Source organism: Melozone crissalis, unplaced genomic scaffold, assembly GCF_028551555.1.
Source record: "Melozone crissalis strain CALT ecotype California unplaced genomic scaffold, PUWL_Pcris_2 ptg000023l_1, whole genome shotgun sequence".
Lineage (NCBI taxonomy): Eukaryota > Metazoa > Chordata > Aves > Passeriformes > Passerellidae > Melozone > Melozone crissalis.
Window position 1 is genome coordinate 39430231 of NW_026535801.1, and position 22039 is coordinate 39452269.

The 22039-nt window shown below is 44.8% G+C and overlaps 1 protein-coding gene across 1 annotated transcript in view; it reads left to right on the forward strand.

Moving 5' to 3' along the window:
• Positions 1-3693, forward strand: part of MBD5 (methyl-CpG binding domain protein 5) — a 129615-nt gene extending 125922 nt beyond the window's left edge. The window contains exon 15 of the mRNA XM_054277994.1: positions 1989-3693. Coding sequence (XP_054133969.1) covers positions 1989-2060 — 72 coding nt within the window. The 3' untranslated portion in view covers positions 2061-3693. The remainder of the gene's footprint in view (positions 1-1988) is intronic.
• Positions 3694-22039: the final 18346 nt, after the last annotated feature.

Genomic DNA, 22039 nt, shown 5'->3' on the forward strand with positions numbered 1-22039 from the left:
AAACATGGCTGTAATTTCATTGCAGCCCACCTAAAAATAAAAAGTAAATCTATCACAGCACATGTAACCTCCCACATCTTCTATTTGATCATTAATTACTCAAATTATTAATTATAAAATGTTTGAACATGGGGAAAAAGGTTTTTTGCTGATATTCAGTGCTCAGGACTGAAGATGTGCAGGCTTGGAATTTACAGTAACTCTTTTGGAGCTTCTGGAGTATAAAAAAGGAAAAATATTTCTTTATATATTTGAAGAACTAAAGGCTTAGAGTTGACTTCAGACCCAACAAGAAATATTTAAAAAATTATTGAGTAGCTTTTAAGTAAGAACCCAACCAAATCTTTTGTTAAAACTGAATTTAGCAAACTGAAATTTGAGCTTTGATTTAAACCATCATTGTTGTGTTTCCCTCCTTTGGAAGGACAAGGAGAGCAGGAGGTGATTGTTGGTGTGTAATAAATAAATTTGGGATGGGTGTTTGGGGCTGGCCCATCCTGCTGCCACCTTTTCCCACCTATAAATCCAGGAATATCAAAAGTTGCCTGCTCTGGACACCTAACAAGAAATATTTTAAAAAATTATTGAGTAGCTTTTAAGTAAGAACCCAACCAAACCTTTCGTTAAAACTGAATTCAACAAACTGAGATTTGATTTAAAAGACTGTTGTTGTGTTTCCCTCCTTTGGAAGGACAAGGAGAGCAGGAGGTGATTGTTGGTGTGTAACAAATAAATTTGGGATGGGTGTTTGGGCTGGCCCATCCTGCTGCCGCCTTTTCCCAGGAATATCAGAAGCTGCCCGCTCTGGGCTTTGGGAGCAGCAGAAATCTCTTGGTTGGGTTTGCTGCTCTGGTTCTTCTGGCACCAAACTGGAGCTGCAGTGCCTTGATTGATCCTTTGATTCTGTGGGCACAGAATTTGGGGTCAGGGCTGCTTTCCATGGGGATTCTCATTCCTGGAAGCACTCCCAGGGAATCAGCAGCTCCTTTTGGTGCCCTGCAGCTCCGCCCAGGCGTGGTGAAGGATGTGCAGCAGGATCTCAGCTCCAGCAGGGAATTCTGGCACAGCTGTGGGGCAGCAGTGTCAGGGGATGGAGCTGAGCTTGGTTCTGTGCTGGGAGTGCAGCTGCTGCCGACAGATGGTGGTGGAATTCCACACCAGCTCAGCCTTCCTCCTCCTCCTCCTCCTCTCCCCTCCTGCTGCTCCCTGAGCAGCCAGCAGTGCCAGACTTGGGCTCTCAAATCCAACCATAGCTGGGAATTGAGTGTTTCCTTCTAAACACAGAATTTCCTGGACATCCCTCATTCCTAATAACAACCCTGAGCTGGCCTTCCCCAGTTTCCCATTTCCAGCATCTTCTCCCCACCTTTTATCACTCTGCTCACTAAAATGTGTGAAGGTTTGTCACTAAGTGTGCCATTATTGCAGTTTGGGATCAGTTAGGGGGGGTTCCAGTTAGGGGGTTTTAGTCCCTGATTTTGGGGGTTTCAGCCCCTGATTTTGGGGGCTTCAGTCCCTGATTTGGGGTTTTAGTCCCTGATTCAGGCGTTTCAGTCCCTGATTTGAAGGTTTCAGTCCCTGATGTGGGGGTTTCAGTGCCTGATTTTGGGGTTTCAGTCCTTGATTAGGGGGTTTCAGTCCCTGATTTGGGGGTTTCAGTGCCTGATTTGGAGGTTTCAGTCCCCAATTAGGGGGCTTCAGTCCCTGATTTGGAGGTTTCACTCCCTGATTTGAGGGTTTCAGTCCCTGATTTGGAGGTTTCAGTCCCCGATCAGGGGTTGTTCCCCAGCCACTGCAGCTGCTGCCCCTCTGCAGGGTTTGGGATGCACAGGTTATGGAATCAGCCTTTTCCTCTCTCAGAGCTGTTGAAGTCCCTTTATTCTGTGTAGCTGTGAAGTGCCCAGAGCTGGTTCCTGCCAGCCCCTCCTGCAGCCCCTGGATGTCTCTGACCAGTTCCTTTGCTAACCTGTGCATATACTTATTTCCAGGTCCACCAAATCCCGCAGGGAGACAGACAAGTGAAGCCTCCAAAACTCAAGAGGAGGAAGATCTCTAGATAACATTGAATGTCTTTGTTACTGGTCCAGTCCTTATCACAGTGAACGTGCACATGAGTCTATCTGTAGGTATTGATCCAGACTGGCTCTGTCAGTATTTCTGGGGAGACAGCTCGCTGCCATGGCAGGGCACCACGAGGAGCAGGGGTTCCACATTTGGGGTGCTTAGGAGGGGTAGAGGTTGCTGGATAAGCCAATCAGAAATCGTGAAAGGTTGCAGTAACAATGTCAGATGATTACTGAATTTTTTTTTTTCTATAATACTAAAAAATTGTGATTATAAGAAATAGTCCAAATGTTTCTGAGAAATTTTCATTGTGTATATAGATAATACAGAATTTCATGGTGATATCTGAACTGTAAATATTGTACAATATTGTCATGTACAAGCGTACCTAATGCACACTTTATCTTTTATTGTACAAAAAATAGTGTACAAAATTCTTTGGTTTCTATTGAGTACACATACAAGAGACTACCAGTGTAAAGTGATAAATAAAAATACAGCCTAAATGCTTTTATATGATAATGTAAAAGATGCTGTTTTTGTATTTAACAGCAGAGAGAAGGCATGATTATGTAATACCTTAATTATGACATCCACTTCACGCCACTGAGTGTTCATTGCTCTGTCTGTTTGGAATGAACCTTGCCTGGAAGTGCTGGACTCCAGTTCAGGCCTTTAGGAGAGCGCAGCCTCGCAGATTCCCAGCGGGATGTGGGATCACAGCTCTGATTAACAATTCCAAGGCTGCAACCCCTCGATTGCGTTTTTATTTACTTAGCTTTGAACGTAGAACGCTGTAGATTTGATTAAAAATCACAAAAAAAAAAGAGTAGAGGGACTATTTTAGTCAGCCATTTCTGTAGGAGAAGTTTCATAGCCACCTGAGGAACTAAAGAGTCGATCCCCCCTAACGTCGAGCCCCTCCAACCACCCCCTAGATTAATTAGCTTTGATTATCTATCGTCATTAACACGGTGTTTCCTCGGAAGGGGGCAGAGGCCCTGCTTCCAGGAGTGATCAGGATTGATTGCTGGTGATTACCTTCGGTTTGGCAGCAGGATGAAAGGGCAACGCTCCGCAGCGTCCGGGAAAAGCAATCCCAGGATCCATCTCACAGTATTAAAACAGAAAAAAAGTTAAGGGTGGCTTACAAAACTATTAGCAGCAGTAATTTTTATCAGTATTATGTAACATATCAGATTTATTTTATTTAAAAAGAATTATTTATACCATTAACAGATTCTTATATATATTAATGTGGCTGAAATGCGCAGGTTAAATCTATTAACCAAATTATTTATGTTATATTAAGTGAGAAATGTGAAACATATGTAGAAAAAAAAAAATTAATACACTACAGATTTAAAAGTCTAAAGCTATGAGCCATTATAAAATTAACGAACGGAAGTGTAGCACAACATTCTTTCCATTTGATTTCATTTTTCTTTTTCACACGGCCGGCGCCGATGGCGCCGAGGCTTCCCCAGAGAATCCCAGCCACATTCCCAGCCCTGGGGGAGCTTTTCCTCCACCGGGGCCGGGAGCAGCGCTTACCTCAGACCCCCTTGTCCCCAATCCCTGTGGCTCTGTGGCCAAGGACTGGCAGTGATCAGCACCCGGGCAGCGCAGGATCCCGGGATCCCCAGGATCTCAGGATCTCAGGATCCCCAGGATCTCAGGATCCCCGGGATCTCAGGATCTCAGGATACCCGGAATCTCAGGATCTCAGGATCCCCAGGATCTCAGGATCTCAGGATGCCCGGGATCTCAGGATCTCAGGATCCCCAGGATCTCAGGATCCCCAGGATCTCAGGATCTCAGGATCCCAGGATGGGGCTCCTTCCTTCCCCTGTGTGCCCAGGGCAGCGTTGGCCAGCGGGGTCGGTGCTGGGCACGCAGCTACCTCGGGGCTCCCGGGCTGGCTCCTGTCCCGGGCTCCCTTCCGCGGGCAGGTTCATTTGTCCTTCCTCCTCCTCCTCCTCCTCCTCCTCCTCCTCCTCCTCTCGGAGCTGTTCAGGGCTGCCAGCTCCCGTTTTCCCGTGGCTCTTCCCGTCCCATCCGCGCGTGGGCAGCGCTGGAGCCCCTCTCCCTCGGGATTCCCTTCGCCTCCTCCCTCTGCTTCGTGTCCCAGAGCTGAGTTTGTGTCTCCTTGGGCCCTTAGGTCTGTGCTCCCTCCCCGCTGTTTTACTTTACATCCCTAAGATTATGTAAAGTATTCTCGTGCACTTGATTTCCTCGGTTAATAATGGCATTGATGTGGGTGCTAGGAGTAGTTTGTTTCAGTCCATACCGATTTTTTTTTTTCTCTCTTTTAGAGTTTTTATGGTTTCATGTAAGCAGTTAATGTAAATATTGTGAGCATTATAGGTCATGCAGTGTTGTAACATTTTAAGAAATGTTGCACCGACTTTACGATTAAAAAACTGGTCACTCATACTTGAATTTTGCCCATAGAGCCATTTCTTTCTCTTTGCATTAAAGCATAATCTACTTTTTTGATGGAGGCCCAACCCTTCTTTCTACCTTATTATTTTTTGTTTAATAAATCTCTATTTTTTCTAATAGAAGACTTAAAAATGAAAATTTAAAAAAAAAAATACTTTTTGCCTACTTTCTAATTTAAGAGAGAATTCCTATATTTAAAAGGTGGAGAAAAAAAAAAAAAAGGACAAAAAACACACAAAAAAAAAATAATACTCCATTGTGGAAAGTGGAACACCACTGGATTTGTCATTAACATGGCACAATCACCCGAAAGTGGCTGAGTACAGCGAGCCCACGACGCCGATCAGGACCTCGGTAGATTTAGGGAACGCCGTGATTCCTTGAGGATGTAAAGTGTTGCATATTCTTGTCTATTTATTTATTTATTTATTATGCTTTCTTTTGCTTAAGTGGGTGACAATGTGGTTGAGTCATTCAGATGACATTCAAATTAAAGGAAATATTCCTCTTTCTATTATGGTGCGTTGTGTGAACGCCAGCAATGAAACGAAACAAAAATAATTTCGTTTCTTCTGATGGATTTCCTTCGTATTTTCAACTTCTTGGCTGGTATCAGCTGCAAACAAACAAAAAAAAAAAATATCCACATAGTTTAAAAATAATTTTAAAAAAAGAAAAAAAAAAAACAACCCACCCCACCTCTGATGTCCCAGGTCTGTTATCCTCGCAGTCTAAGGTTTTAGGGGTTAAGAGAAACTTCAAATTCCAAGGTCTTTCCGAAATCATCTTTGCAGAAGGTTTATAAGTCATGTGAAATCCTTTTGGAGTCCCTGAGTTTGATGGTCTAGAGATATTAGAGGGCTCGTGGTGGACTGAATTACCTTAGGACTGAATTACCTTTCTTAGCTACAGTTTGTATTTTGCTATGTAGGGTTGTAATGTGAGAATTCCAGAAGAGCCGTAGCATAAAAGTGCTTTTCTATTTTTTAAAAAAAACCCATTCTAGTCTTACTAAGAATTAGAGAATTTTTTTAATATCAGTTTTGTAATTTTTGATAAAGTTGTCAATATTACGATTAAATCACCAGAAAAAACAGTTCCTGTGCTGTTCTCTTCGGGGCAGGGACTTTGTCTTCCGACGGATTGCTCGGTGCCACGATGGGATGCCCACTCTTAAACGGGGCCACGGGCACCGCTGTGGAATTAAATACAGCCCACAGCTGTGAGGGTGAGTTAAATCCATGAGAGCCGAGGCAATTCCCAGCTCAGGCTGCAGCTCCCGCTGCCTGCCCGTGGTCCGTGTGCTCCTGGAAGGCGTCGGCGCCGCGTCCCACGGGTAAGTTCGGGGAGCTGGAGGAGGCTCCTGCTCACAGCAGCCAGGATCTCATCCCAGGCATTCCCATCCTCCCCATCCCACCCCTCTGAGCCAGCAGCTGCACCCCCGGGGGCCAGGATTGCCCCAAAACCCCCAGAGCTCCAAGCAGGATGTTCCAGCAATCCAAACACCAAACATTCCTTCAGTTCAGTACTCACCGTTCACACCGGGGTACAGTCAGTGATGGAAAACACTTGGAGGCTAAAAACCAAAAAAATCCTACAAAAATAAATTGTTCTATCCCCAGGTCACGATCCTGGGAGCTGCAGGGACTTCCAAGCCCACAGACACCCCACCAGGCACTCCTGCCCTGCTCCTGGTGTCTGGTGATCCTCGTGCTCCCAAGGATGAGGAGCAATTCCATGCTCTTGTGTCTCCTTAAACACTGCTCAGCCTCAGGCTGGGCTGGTGGTGATGCCATAAATGCCTGGACAGCTCCCAAAATTCCCACCAGCCTGGTGTGATCCTGCATTACAGCCTCTCCTTCAGCCTGGAGTGGTGACACTTTGTGTTGTGTAAAGCACTGGGAGCTCAGAGCCCTCATTTCCCTCTGCCAGGTCTTGGCTGTGAACACTTAAAAGCAATTTTTTGTTGTTCTGTTAAAAAAATAATAATTAAAAAATCCAAGATTTGATTTGGAATCCCCCCTGTGAAAGAAGATCCTGGAGAGATTCCATCTCCCACGTTTTCACCTGCTGTGAGATAAGGGCTGGTTTGTAATTGAGTGTCATCCCAAAGGGAGATAAGGATTTACAACTGGAAAAAATTATATGTAGAGCAGCACAGTCTGAAATTCCTGCTTTGGGAAAGATCTGGGAAGTGGGAAGGGTTTTGACTGACACTGGATGAAGCAGGGAAGGAAGAACAGGAGCATCCTCAGGAATTGCTGGGAGAAATCCCAGGAAAGCACTGGCACAGGCTGGCACAGGGTGAGGAGTTCCAAATTCCAGGCAGGAACTGATCCCAGTGAGTGATGCTGGGCCGAGCTATGGGGTGGTGACCAGGTACAAATGGGATGGACAGCAAAGGCTTTTCCAGCCAACCCACATCCATGGTGCAGGTAAGTGGTAAATCCTTCACTGATAATTCCCTAAATATCTGAGGAATCAATTCTTGGGGTCACAAACCCACAGAATTCCTGCCCAGCTGGTTTCTGCTTCACTTGGGCCCCCAGCAGGTGACAGGGGGGCTGCAGGGTCTGTGCTGAGAGGAGCCAGCTCTCCAGGCTCCAAACAGGACCAGGACAGATTCTCTGCATGCCGCTGCAGAAGCTCCTGTCTCATCAAACCACAATCATTTGAGGCCTTTTCGAAGGAGAAGCAATTCTGAACTCCCAGCAGAAATACAGCTCATTTCCACTTCCAGGAAAATAAGTTCTTGCTTCTCTCAATGATTTTTCTCTATAGAGAGAAAAAGTCATAAATATAACAACGTTTTTGGGGTTATCATTATCTGTTCTTAGTCATGGGATTGAGCTTTCTGCTTCTAAGGAAAAAGGGAAGAGTTACATCTGAAAAACAAAACCCTTTCCTTTCCTTCCCTTCCCTTCCCTTCCCTTCCCTTCCCTTCCCTTCCCTTCCCTTCCCTCCCCTTCCCCTTCCCCTTCCCTCCCCTTCCCCTTCCCCTTCCCTTTTCCTTTTCCTTTTCCTTTTCCTTTTTCTTTTCCTTTTCCTTTTCCTTTTCCTTTTCCTTTTCCTCATTTGTTTAATTGGTATCAAAGACAGAATCTTTAGTTCCCAGCCTTAAGAATTTCATTAATCAACAAACAGGAGATAACAAATGGGGTGTTGGGAAGGAATAAACCTTTGTCATTTACAACTTGGTTGTGACAACAATAAAAAATAGATAGCCAAGTGTTAGACAATGAATCAATAAATACAAAATCATTTTTTAAAATGTATTTTTAAATTTCGGAGAGGTACAAATGTGATTTTTGCCACCCTAAAACCAGCAAGGGGACAATGACTTTGATAGAATTGCCCATAAATTCCTGGTTTTGCAGCCACCTCGCCAAGTTTCTGTCCAGATGTGGGCTCCAGGTGTGCTCCCAACACCTTTCACCCTCGGATCAGGAGCGTCCTCAGCTGCATCCATCCCAAGGGGGAGGTGGAAGGAGTTTGTGCTGATGTGAGGCATGGAAACACATGTCCAGGGCACATGTGATCCTTGTTAAAATGCTTGGGATGCTTGTGGGGGAATTAGGCTGGAGCCTGGTAATGGTGCAAATCAAATCTGGGACAGGCAGGGAGTCCTGGCCAGGGCAGCTTTGGGAGGAACAACAAAATATCTGCATCTGCTGGAACGGATTGGCTTTGCTGAGAGCAGAGCTGGTATCACTGAGGAATAAAAGAAAGGCAACAAAGCCCAGCAAGCAGCAAATGATGAATTATTCAATGCAAATGTCAACTTTTAGTAGTGGCTGTGGCTGTAAATCTTTTTTTGCAAGGCTGAGCGTTGCCATTAAGCAACTCCATATGATGCTACATCTGTCAGATTTCTTTTGTATCATTTTATTTTTATGGATGCCAGGGAAAAGTATTGGGAATTTCCACGCTCAAATTTTATTAACATCATTTTCTCACTTTCTGTCATCCTCTGATTTAATGTTGGGTTGATTTTTCTGGCAAGGGTTAAATCCATGCCCACTTCTGTAACATCCCAGGCCGTGAGTCTTCAAATGAAAATCAGCTTTTGCTGAGAAATTTTAATTTTCCTGTGTGTTGAACCCGAGTTGAATTGCTGGGAAGAGGGGGAATGGTGAGGGAAGAGTGAGGAGGTGCCATCGCTGTGCCAGCGCCGGGGGATTCCTATCACATCCATATCATCAATCTGCCCAAGGATTTCTATGGCTCCCATTATCCCCCTGCCTCCAGGATAAGGAGCTGGCAACAATTGCCCATTGTCAGTTTATGAAGGAACTTTTTCATCTTGCTTCCCCAAAGACTCGATTCTTAATTAAGTAAATTAAAATTAATTATGGAATGTGTACAACAAGATGTTATCAGGGCTGTGCCCGAAGTGAGCTGTGTGTGCTGTGCCTGTGTCACGCCGGCAGGGAATGGCTCCAAACTGAGGCAGGGGTGGGATTTTGGGAAGGAATTCCTGCCTGGCAGGGTGGGCAGGGCTGGCACAGGTGCCCAGAGCAGCTGGGGCTGCCCCTGGGTCCCTGGCAGTGCCCAAGGCCAGGCTGGGCAGGGCTGGGAGCCCCTGGGACAGTGGAAATGTCCCTGCCATGGCAGGAACGTTCCCATCACTTGATCAGGCCTCAGCCTTGTGAAAACCTCTCTGTACATTGAAGACCAAGCTCTGTGCAACACTGTGGGAGATTAAAACACCTTCCAGCCCTGAGGCTGAAAGAGTTGCAGTTGTTAAAAGATAATTTAATGTTAAGCAATTCCTAAATATCCAAAGGGCAAAGGACGTTTCCTAACAAAGCCCAAAGCACCTCTGCAGGTTTAGTAATGATTTCTTGTTCTTTGTTAGGCAGAGCTTTGAGCTGAGCCACATTCCAAAGGATGGGAATGCTGCACTTCCATCCAGAAGAAGATGTTGACATTAGCTATTGACAGGGATCCTCTTATTAACTGCCTGATAAGGATGACTTCAGTGCCTCACAAAACCATGGATTAAACAGCAAGAGTGAGGGAAGTGTGGCCTGAGGATCATTGGTGCTGCAGCAAAATGAGCACAATTATTTACTGAATGAAAGTGGAATAGGTTATTGATTTGGATCCTAAAACTTTTAGGAGATGAAGATCTCAGACAAGTCAAGTGTTGTCTGAAGAGCAAATCCCTGTTCCAGGAGCTGTCAGAGCCAGGAGAGTCCTCAGTGTGAGCTGGGCCAGGCCAAGCAGGGACCATTCCCAGCCTGGGAAAAAGGGAAAGGGGAAGGGGGAAGGAAAGGAAAGGAAAGGAAAGGAAAGGAAAGGAAAGGAAAGGAAAGGAAAGGAAAGGAAAGGAAAGGAAAGGAAAGGAAAGGGAAAGGATGGGTTTTGTGCTCCCTTCCTTCAGCCCCACCAGTTCCCATTGACAGGAAATTTGGGTTACTCCTTCCTCCCAGACATCAGGGGAGGCTCCCTGAGTGCAGCTTTTCAGCTGCTCTGAATGAACAAATTCAGTGTTTTCCCAAATGTGGTTAATGACGGGTTACAGAGCTGTAACTGATTACATGGCCTTTAGTTATCATGTCCAGGGAGGGGATCATGGTCTTTTTTAATTATCCTTAAAAGATGGAATGAGACTTCTTAAAAATTTCCCTCAGTTAGAGACCTCCTAATTTCTAACTCTTAATCCTCAAAGAAATTTATTTCTACTTCTTTCTTCAATAAAACAAAGCCCTGGTAATGCACAGCTGATCAGAAGTTCATGTTCCCTTCTACATGTTTCTGGAACCAAAGAAAGAGCAAAGTGGCTCAAAGTTTCTGCTTCTGAGAAAAAGGAAAGTTAAAGAGCAAGGTTGTTTTCAATCAGCCGCTGGTGGTGCTGCAGAAGGGCATCAAGACCCCTCAAATCAGGTAAATAACCAGGAGCTGAAAGCTTGCTTGGCTCAGAAATTGCTGCTTTTAACTCCAGTTGCACGATCTGTTTTTTGTTGGAAATCTGAGAGCACTCTTCCTCCAGCCCTGCAGACAATTGCACCTATTCAACTTCTGGGAGAGTTCAGAAACACGGGGGTGTCTGGAAGCTTTTCTGGAGCATCTCCTCAGCAGAGTGAGAGAAGCACAGTCTGATCTCCAAACAAACCCGGCTAAATTTACCCTGCTCCCACCCACCCTGGCGAGCGCTCTTGCCACACTTCCCTGCTCACACGTCTGGGTCAGGGCTTCAATGCTCCGTGAAAATTGGATTGCCATTCCACAAAGCCTTCCAAAGACATTTGGAAATTTATTTCTCCCCTCAATCTCACTGCTCTGCTTTTCCCAATTGCTCCACAGCTCTGGCTCCCGGTGCCAGGAGGAAACCTTGTTTGTTTTCTGCATCACTGAGGCCAAAATGTTTTGCTTCAACCCAAAAATTCCAGCCCCAAAATAGTGCTGCAAAGCCTCTGCCTGTGGGGAAGCCTCAGCAGAGCATTGAATAATCCTTGGAAGATTTTTAGCTCCATCAGAGCATATTTGAGTTTTTCCTCCTGTTGTTCTGATTGGGATGTCACCCCACAGCAGCAATTGTCTGCTGGTTTCCAACCTCAGCTTTGGTTTTCATCTGCTCTGAGGGTTGTTCAGCCTCTCCCTCTTGATGTGTGAGCAGTGCTGCCTCTCCAACCAGCAACCTTCCCTCTCCAGCCTTCGTTCCATTGGAGCAGGCCAGGCATCCTCCTCTCCTCTCCTCTCCTCTCCTCTCCTCTCCTCTCCTCTCCTCTCCTCTCCTCTCCTCTCCTCTCCTCTCCTCTCCTCTCCTCTCCTCTCCTCTCCTCTCCTCTCCCTGTGATTTTTCCTGCAATCATTGCTCATTTGGGCAGCCAGACTGGGGGATTTTTTGCCCCTGGAGTTTGAGGAGCTGGATTTCACCTCTCAGTATCTCAGCAGGACGTGCCTGTTCCTCTCCTAAATCCCTTTACACCATCTGAGCCACACCTGGAGCTCGTGCTCCTGTTGGAATCCACTGAAGTGTGTAGATGTCTGTTGGTTGTTCCCAGTCAATCAGATTTGATTTTAGTTTCACAATGTTTATATTAAGAACTAGAATTAGTATGTGGCACTGGGTTTCAGAATAAAAAGTATTGACATGAAAGGAAGGAAGGTAAAATTAATGTTGCTGTACAAGAAGGCACGTAAGGTGTGTGCCCTGGTGGAGGAATGGCTGGATGGGGATTGACTTCCCTGAGCCATTCCAGGTGAGGAGTGTGCCCTCACTGAGGGTGGGACTTTGCCATGGAAGTCAGAGAAATGGATTTGCAGGCACAACTGCAAACAGCAGCTCCAGCTGAACAACCTGTGGGGGATGGAATAACAAGGCACATCCATGTCCTCACATTTCCCATCTCCTCAGGGCTCTGAGTCTCTTTTTGCTCTGAAAGCTTCTTTTCCACAGCACCCTGATCCATGGCTCAGAGCAGCTGTGCCCTGGATCCCTGAAGTGTCCCAGGCCAGGCTGGACAGGGTTTGGAGCCACCTGGGATGGTGGAAGGTGTCCCCATGGAGGGTGGGACTGGGATGGGATTTAAGGTCCCACTCTGCCATCCCAACAGGAGCTTTCCTGCCCTGCTTCCCCTAAAGCAGGAATTTCTGCTAATTGTGCTTGAACATCTCATAAACACCCATTCTGGTCCATCTGGCACTGAGGAACTCCCAGCAAACATCACACTCCACTTGTGCAAGGAAGAATCACAGAATCCCAGGATCACTGAGGCTGGAGGAGATCTCCAAGGCTGAGACCAACCTGTGGCTGATCCCCACCTTGCCAGATAATGGGATGACCCAGTGTCATTTTCCATTTCTCCTCTTTGTTTGCTTGTTAATTCACAGCTAAACCCTCTTTATAGTGGGAATCCTAATAATCTTCAGTTCTAGGGTATTATAAACTACTGGAGACGTGTAGGATGTCCTAAGGTGGCAGGATTTACAAACCCACAGAGGATTTTCTGGTCAATAAAAGAAATAAAAGCACAGAACTCTCTGGTTTTCTCATCTTCTGGCGTGCCAGTGTTGCAGTTCTGAATATCACATTAAAATATTGCCTAAATCCCTCTTTTAATTTCCAGAGGACCTCACATCTGGCAGCAACTTGCAAAACATTGCAGAACATTCTGGAAAAAAATGAAAGCCTGTCAAAGCTTCATCTTGTGCTAGGATGGGGCTTAGCAGAACCCTTCTGTAAGAGACTGAGTTATGTTTTCTTGGAGCAAGTAATTGCCTTCATGTCTCTCAATATGAACCCCTGCAAATGATGTTCCTCCCCTGGATCCAGAGGCTGCTCACATTTATATCCCAATAAGCTCCTCATGTTGAAGAAATGTGTCAGATTTCACATCCTGCATGGCAGCTGCAGCTCTCTCAATCATTGTTATTAAAGAATATTTGCACACATTGCCATCTCTGTCAGTTTAGACATTTTTTTTTTTTTGGCAATTTTGCAAAACAATTTCGCCGCCTGGGTCTCTGCACACGCTGGAAAGGCTCTGCTGATGGAGCTCAGCAAGTGGCACTTTTGGCCTGCCTGTTTCTCCTTGGTAAATCAGCCTGGGCAGGAGTTTCAGAGAAAATTAAAGGTTTTGTTTTGAGAAAGTTCATTGTTCCTGGAGCCCTGCTCTCCTTTATTTCAGACAAACAGACGCTCCCTGCTTTGCTGGGATCGATGAGTGAGGGGATATATTGGGAAGTGGTGTGGGTTTGAAGTGGGATTTGCTTTGATATTTCTGTGCAAATCCATGTGATGGCTCACTGACTCATGCAGCTGAAAATAGGTGGTGATATCAAGCCCAGAATTCTTTACAGATTTTTTCCCCCCTTTTTCTTGCTTAGCTAGCTGCTCTTCCAAAAAATTCAGGTCATTATTCAAATCTATGCTTAGATTAAAACTCCAGATAACATCACTCTTACTCATTGATGAATCACACTGGAGCAAATTTTGGTCCTACTGAACTCACTCTGTGTTGCCTTAGTCATAAGTTTGTTTGGCAAATCACATGTCATGCTCGAATTAAGCACTTGCTTAAATAAGATACTTTTAAAATACGTTCAGGAAAGTTTGCCCATAAGATTTATATAGATAGGATTTATATTGCAAACTTGTCAAAGCAAAACTAGAGAATGAAAAATTCTGTTAATTCTGAGTTAAAACATGAATTTGTGTTGTCAGCAACAGATCTAAAGGGATTGTTAGATATACACGGAATTAAACTTGTTTTCTAAAGTCTATTTATAAATTAATTTTAAATATTGGCTTTTGGGAGGCTTTGGAGTAGCAAACTCCCCCTGGATGTAGTGATGCCACCACCACCCACAGGGCTCAGTGTCACCACAGCCTCTGCTCTGCACTGCTGACACCAACTTGACCTTTACAAAGATTTTTTTACATTGCATGATCCCTACGCCAATATCAAATTTGCACTGAATCTTTTAAACTGACACCATATGGCCCTTTACATTAACAGGGCCATTTTTCCCTGAATGAGGAGAAGAGGAGTTTACTGAAATTATAATTTAAAATCTAAACACAAAATAGACAATATAAATAAAACACTTCCCAAAAATGGGCAGAAAAACACTTTCCAAAAATGGGCAGAAAATAAAAGGTGTGAAGTTATATTTAAAGGAAGAGCAGGAACTGAGGCGGGGATGGTTATGATAAATTATAGATTATCAATCTCATGGCAGATGGAAACAGGGTTTGGATGCATCCATAGCTCCAGCTCCTCCCTGCCTCATGTGAAATGAGCCCTGGAAGCCCTGACACGTTACAGGTACGGCTAAAAGACCAAAAAAAGGAATTTAATGTATTCCAAGCATGCTCTGAATGATGATGTGCCCGTGGGAATAGGCCACACGTGGAAATGAGGTTGGCAAGTTGCAATTTGGCAAACTGCAGCCAGACCAGAGCAGGACCCATGGGCAAAGTGATCCCGCACTCCCTGGTGCTCCGTCAGCCCAGGGCTCCCTCCCATCCCAGCTGAGATGGAAAAGCTCCAGAGGGGCTGCTCGAACACCACCGAGGCTCTCCCACAGAACTGAGAGCTGAGAGCTGAGAGCTGAGAGCTGAGAGCTGAGAGCTGCTCCTCAGGAACTCCCAGCTCCGTGGTGGCCTTGCTGGGGCTGTCCTGTCCCTGTCCTGAGCTGCTCCTCAGGAACTCCCAGCTCCATGGTGGCCTTGCTGGGGCTGTCCTGTCCCTGTCCTGAGCTGCTCCTCAGGAACTCCCAGCTCCATGGTGGCCTTGCTGGGGCTGTCCTGTCCCTGTCCTGAGCTGCTCCTCAGGAACTCCCAGCTCCATGGTGGCCTTGCTGGGGCTGTCCTGTCCCTGTCCTGAGCTGCTCCTCAGGCATTCCCAGCTCCATGGTGGCCTTGTTGGGGCTGTCCTGTCCCAAGGAGAACCTGCTCCCCCTGCAGCTGCTGATGGAGCAGAACACAAGCTGTTATTAAAGAGGTGCCAGCAGGAAAGGAAAGGAAAAAGGAAAGGAAAAAGGAAAGGAAAAAGGAAAGGAAAGGGGAAAGGAAACGGGAAGGGGAAGGGGAAGGGGAAGGAAAGGAAAGGAAAGGAAAGGAAAGGAAAGGAAAGGAAAGGAAAGGAAAGGAAAGGAAAGGAAAGGAAAGGAAAGGAAAGGAAAGGAAAGGAAAGGAAAAGGAAAGGAAAGGAAAGCTGGGCATGCAACCACAGCTTCCCAAGCTGCAATGTTTTAATGTGTCCCAGGTGATGTGAGGTCACTGCTTGCTTGGTCCCTTGCAAGTGGAGTTTGGATGGTGCAGGCAGGTTGGGATTACAGCTCCTCGCAGCTTTATGGATATTTTCCTCAAAAGGATTAACCTGTGACTTCAGGAAAAGCTCACAAAATACCTGTGTGTTTAAAATGCAGAGAATTGTGCAAAGAAATTAATTAACAACCAACCACGAAATACTTGGGAGAAGAGGGAATGGATTCATTTGGGATCCTTGAAAACCTACCTATTGAACTGGCTTTTGTTTCAATTGAAGAATGAAACTCTGATGCAATTTCCCTATTATATAATGGCATTATTTTCCACTCCTTTATTCCTCCTTTGTTTCCAAGAATGATTAATTAGTGACACAACTCAGGTACCTGCAGAAACATTACCAAACCCAGCCATTCTTTTGTCTTGGAAGGTTTTTTTCCTATAACCTGGAGTAGCCAGAAGCACCAATGTCCTCTTTTGTAATCTCACAGGATTATTTAGGATTTCAGGGTTAGAAATTCCCACCACGCCTGTGACATTCCCTTATTTTCCATGGGAAGTCTGTGCAGGTTCCACAGAAATGGTCCCACATGGTTTGGGCACCTCTTCAGATCTCTTTGAAGTTCCAGCTGCTCCTGCTCTTCTCTGCATTGGCTGTCCCATAAATCCTGCCCCTTCCCAAGGACCTGGCCTTCTGCAGGCTGGGTGTTTGCAGTGCCCTGAGAGCCACAAATATTCCACCAATATTCCAGAACCACACAATCAATTTGATTACAAAAGACTTCTGAGATCTTTGTGCCTAAGCTACGACTGACCGATCACCACCTTGTAAAATGTCACATCCAGTCATTCCTTAACACCTCCAGGGATGGGGACTCCAGACCTCCCTGGGCAGCCCCTTCCACTGCCCAACACCCTTTTTGTGAAGAAATTCCTCCTCATGTCCAGCTAAACCTTCCCTGGCACAGCTGAAAATTTTGTCCTCTCATCCTGTCACTACTTTGAGTAACCCATGATTTTCATTTTCAAGTTTCCAAGAACTTGAGAAGCTTGAAATACATGAGAACTGATTTAAAGGAATCTCCATTCCCCCACTTTCACCAGTGCCCTCTTGCCCCTCTTGCCCTGTCTGCTCTACCCCGTGGCCACAATTCAGTTCCCACTTTTCCCTCTTTTCTTCCTTTCTTTCTTAGGGAAGTTCAGAGGAATTTTATGAGCAGGTCTTGCTCTGGGACACAAGGAACACACAATTCCAGGGATGCAGGGGCAGCCACAGCTTCCCTGGGCAGTGTGTGCCAGGCCCTCCCCACCCTCACAGGGAACAATTCCTTCCCCACATCCCCATCCCTGCCCTCTGGCAGTGGGAAGCCATTCCCTGTGTCCTGCCACTCCAGGAGTGGCTTCCAAGCTCAAAGTCCTTTCCAGCTTCCAAATTAAACTCACTGCTGCCCCTTCCACTGAGGTTTTTACCCAAAAGCACAGGAGTGAAGTAGCTGGATGTGCCAAGGGCAAAGCTGTCCCCTCTTTCCTTGGAGCCTTTAGTCTTTATTTGAGAGGGAATTCCTGAGCTGAGCAGGGCTCCCAGAGGAAGCAGGAGCTGCTGTGAAGGTGAGACTCAGATAATTTGTGTGTTTATGGAGACCTGGCTGCACCTGGAGCAGCAGATCTCACTGAATGAAAGTGGGAATGCTGCATCAGCTTTGCTGTGACTGCTGTCTGCACACTAAAAGTGCCTTTTTTATGCTATTTTCTTTAAAAAACATTTGACAAGGAAGTACAGCAAAGTGAAGCTTGAATACATCTTTAAATCTGCATGTTGGTTGCATAACTCCCCAGGACAGCTCCAAACTTCCTTTTGTTATTACAAATGTGTGCACAGAGCACTGCAAACATTGTCTCCATTCCTCTCTGCCACAAAACACTTTCATTTTCCTTTTGACTCCTCTTGCAGCCCAGCAAATATTTGTGTTTCCTGATGCCCAGCAACGCTGTGAGAGATTCTGGTTTTGCTGTGGAGGCTCTCAGCCCCATTTTGCAGGAAATGGGGGAAATACAGAGCACAGGTGACGCTGATCCCACACCAGTGACAAGAAGCTTCCCTGTGATTTGCATCCCAGTCAGATAAAAGTAAAATCTTCCTTTTGAGGGAAACATCCCCTGACTCCAATTGGCACCAGGGAATTGTTTCCAGGAGTGAGACCTGGGTTGTTCCTGCACAGCAGGAAATGGTTCTCACCGTGGTTCTCCCCCAGCTGGGGAGAATTTTGGGGTTTTCAGGGTTTTCTCAAACATTCCCACTGCATTTATATCACACTGCCACTCCAGATCAGCACAAAGCAGAGACACCAACCTCAGGGGAAGGTGGGCAGGGAAAATGTTGCCATTGTGAATCAGGAAGGAAAATTGTTAAATCCAGGCCATTAATGCAGAAGACAGCAATTGTCAGGGGGGTTTGCTGGGGTTTTGCAGGTGAGCTTTGAGGTGGGTTTTATTTTTATGAAAAGCACACTTGGTGTATTTCCTAATTTCTTGATTTCATCTAGTGGAAGGTGCTCCAGCCCATGGAATGAGATGACCTTTAAGTCCCTTCCAACCCAAACCATTCTGGGATTCTGTGATTTTATGATTTTCCAGTTGTTTGAAAATTAATTTTTAGAAAGCAGCCCCACTCCTACCCTTGTGCTGAAACCAGAACTACAGAGCTCTGAGGAGGAAAGGGAGCATCTCTTACATCTGGGACAGAGTTTTCCAGAGTCCTCTTTATGGCAAGTCCTTCACTCTGGCTTCTGAAATGTGAATAAAAATAAAAAGTTTTCAATGCTCCATGGATGGAGGTTCCTGTAATGTTTTGATACAAGCTGGGGAGCTCCCAGCTCCTCAAAATGCATTGATTTAAAAAAAAGAAAAAAAAAAATAATTATCTTGTGTTTGCCTTCTGAGGTGTGAGATACTGGGATAAATTTGCATAAACTTGGTTTTCATGATTTTTCTCTGCTATGTTTTTCTAAGTAACAATTGAGTAAAGCTTTCTACTCTTATTTTCCAAAGTCAAAGGGCATAAATGCCATCCTTATTAGTTACTGATTTTAACAATATTTTTCTAGTTCCATTCATAATCATTGTTTTCCTCACTGGTCCCTGCTTTGTAAAGTTTCCTTTTTCCTGGTGGTAAAACCCCACATTTCTGGGGGTTTGAGCTGCACTCCTGCAGGTGCCCAATGGTTTCACTTAAGAATTCCACCCCAAATTCCTCTGGTTTCATATCTGGTAACTCACTTGTTGAATTGGGCTGTAAAAGAGCCCAGTCAAGAGTAGATTTATCTTTTGAGTCAGAATCCAAGATTTTAGAGCACAGGAAACAGCTGCAGCAGGTTCCTTTAGAGAGCTCCCGATGCCTGTGGTAACCTCCACGCACAAAGCACAATTCCCTTTCATTTTAAACCCATTTCTTGACACAAATAGTTTTGATATAAATCTCTCAAATCAGGAGCTTCCTGCTGCTTTTCATCACTGTCCCTTCCTGCTGTAATTTGGGGAATCTGCTATTTTCATAGCTGACTTTTTATTTCGTTTTATTTGGTGTCGGGCTTGAGATTTTCACTCCATTTTCAACTTTTATAATTTTCATTCAGAGCTTTAAATCTCCCAGGAAGCTGTTCTATACTGGATTTCAGGGTTTGGCTGATAGGTTTGGGTGACCTTCGAGGGGAAAACGCACAGGCTGCCACTTCCCTAAACCCTTGGAATAATTGGAAATAGAAATGGTTGGGAATGATACATTAACTCTGAGCATTAGGCACTAAGCATGCCTGCTGGCCACTTTGATCAAGCTCTTTTTTCCTGACAAAACCCCCTTTGAAATGAAGAGGACAGAGGTTCCTTTCACTTCAATCAGAGTTCTCAGACACAGGGAGAAAGAAGGACTTCATAACCTTTAAAAAGCCTCCCCTCGTCCATTCATGGATCTCCTGGAAAGCTCAGCACTTTCCCTTGTGCTGGAGTTACTAAGCCAGCTCCTGGGTAATTCCAGCCTTCCTTCGAGTGAGGATTTGCTTAAACATGAGATCAAACCCCTCTGTAAGGAGCTGCAATCTGGGATTTACAAATATTTGGTGGTGTGGATTGTCAGCATGGCTTTCCTGCTGGCACCTCCTGAGCCTGCACTTTGCAGGAGATGAATCTTTGTACACTTCATATCTTGATTATTTGTGTGCGTTTACAGAACACCTTAAAAATTCCAGTTCTCTTTTAACACCTTGAGTGAAGGTTTTGGATACCCAGCACCATGCCTTGGCAGGGGCCATTATCAATTCTGGAATCTGTTTCTGCACTCTTTGAGCTTTTAATTTATTTAATACTTTTTGTACTTAAAAGGTAACGCACAGAGTAAAGAAGTGGTACATGCTCCTCCTGCAATAATGTACACTGAGATAATCATCCAAAAGTGATGCTTCTGCTTGGAAAAGATAATTGCAGCGAGATATGAAGTATTAGGAAAAAAAAAAAAAACAAAATCAAACCAACAAATAAACAGGATAAATCTGCAAAAATCTGCAGAAACATGCCAGGCTTTGGGCAGCTACGGTGAGAACAAGGATTCCTTGTGTTCAATGTCACTATGGAGAAGCAGAAGCAAAAGCAAGGATGTGATAAAGCCCCCAAGCCTACACAGCTCTGACATTTCCACTGATATATATGTTTAAATTAAATTTGAGGATTTTTGGTCAACCCAGTGTTCAAATGTGCATATTCAATTCCATTATCTCAATGAAGATGAGTCAGAATTCAGGTATTGAACAAATAAATTTTGTTTGAGACATTGTTTCCTTGATTTGTGCATGAAAAGTAAATTATTTTATCTACAGGTGAGTTACAGCTCCTAATTTTCTTACAGCTGCAATTCTTCAGAAAGCCTATAATATTTTACAAGAGGAAGAGATCAGATTATGTGCCTAAAAGATGGATGGTTCTGGCTTAAAGCTAAACTAATGCAAGCTGAAACTTTAGTTCTGCCCATGTTCAGCTCTGTGCAATGGCTTTTTTGACTACATAAAAAACCCCTTCTGTACCCTACAGGGCATAATTTAAAAAAAAAATTGCATTGCTTGTAGAAATAAAATAATGGGATGAGTTTAGGACTAAGAGCCACCTGGAGGGTAAATATGTTCCATTTTTGTATTTTTTTTTTAATTTAAGTAGTGAAAAAGAGCAGAACATGCACACAAAGGGAAAAGGTTGTTATTATCTATTGTTCAGCTGTGCTGACTGAAAGGAGGAAAAGTCTTCCAGCAGTGTGTAAAATGCCAGGTTCTTGCAGAAGGAGCAAAGTCGTGGTGGCTTTTGAGTGCTGGAGGAGGAGCTGCCTGTCCCTGTGCCAGGGATGTCACCTGTGCCAGCTGATGGCATCCAGGTGGGAAATCCAGCTCACAACCACCCTGACATGCCAGCTCACCCCCAATTGCTTCAGGGCCACCAAACCCCTCTGGGGTCTGGGAACTTTGGCTGCTTCTAAAACGGTGCTGAATTACAAATCCTAAGCTAAACCATACCAATTTTCAATATTTACCTGTTAAATTTAATCCAAGGCAAGAATTGCCTGTCTTACAAAATAAAAACACTCTAAGGGAATTATAAATAAGTGCAGTCTATCACAGTTTTGTTCTCTGCTCCCTCTCTCATGTTTTTAAAGCTTCATTTGTTCACGTGACTGAACACTTACCTGATGCTTTCATAGCAGTAGTTAATACAATTTCCAGATCTCTTTCCCAAGCTAATTTGTGTCTGTGGCTGATGAACACAATGTTCTTGCTGCTTCTGTTTCCCTCCCGTGTATTCCTGTGCTTGTTTCATCTTCCTTCTCTCTCTCTCTCTCTAGCTGACACAATTCTTTATTCTTCATTTTGTAAATCATGTGTTTGTCACGAACAGCAGTTGTATTTGCTATACAAAACCATGTAAATAAAAAACACAGCAGCTAACTAAAAATAAAAGGCAATTCAGAGACTGAACCTGTTTTTTTTCAAATTAAAAAAAAATGGAAATTAGGTACAGTTGGCACAGTGATCCAAACAGTGAAGTTTTGAGTAAGAGTTTCAGTTTATTTCAGAAGGTAACACTGACAACTCCTGTGAGCACTAAGGTGGAGGTGAGAGAAGCAGCTGCTTGGTCTCAGGGTGTCAAAATTGAATGGAAGTGAGGAAATATTTGAGGTACTAAAGGTCTTTGATGGAGGGTTTTGCAGACTAATGCAGGAAGCTCTGGATGGGCAGAGGACTGAGGCTCTGTCCAGGTGAGAATTTGGGGTTACTCAGTTCCAAGTTGTAGGACATTGCTCTTGATGGAAAGAGTGATGAAGGAGTTTAGTAAACTAAAACATGAGGAGTTCACCTCAGAATGAGGGAGAATTTTTCATGAGGGTGGCAGAGGATGGGAACAGGTTCCTAGGGAGAGTGTGGTGCCTCCAGAGCCATCCCAAACCCACCTGCTCCAGGCGACCCTGGCTGCACTGGATGGTTTCCAGAGGTCCCTTCCAACCCTGAATATTCTGTGATTCTCTGGGAAAAATAAATTGCACAGGCATAAGTTTGTTTCTGAAGTGTTGGTTTGTGCCAATCCTCCTGATGTTTTCATGGCTGGAACTCTTTAAGCCCACATTGACCAACACGCTGAGGAGACAAACCCAATGGTTTGTCCAGAGAGTGGGGACACTGTGGGGACACAGTGGGGACAGTATGGGGAGACACTGGGGACTCTGTGAGGATTCTGTGAGGGCACAACAGGAACATTGTGTACACACGGTGTGGATACTGT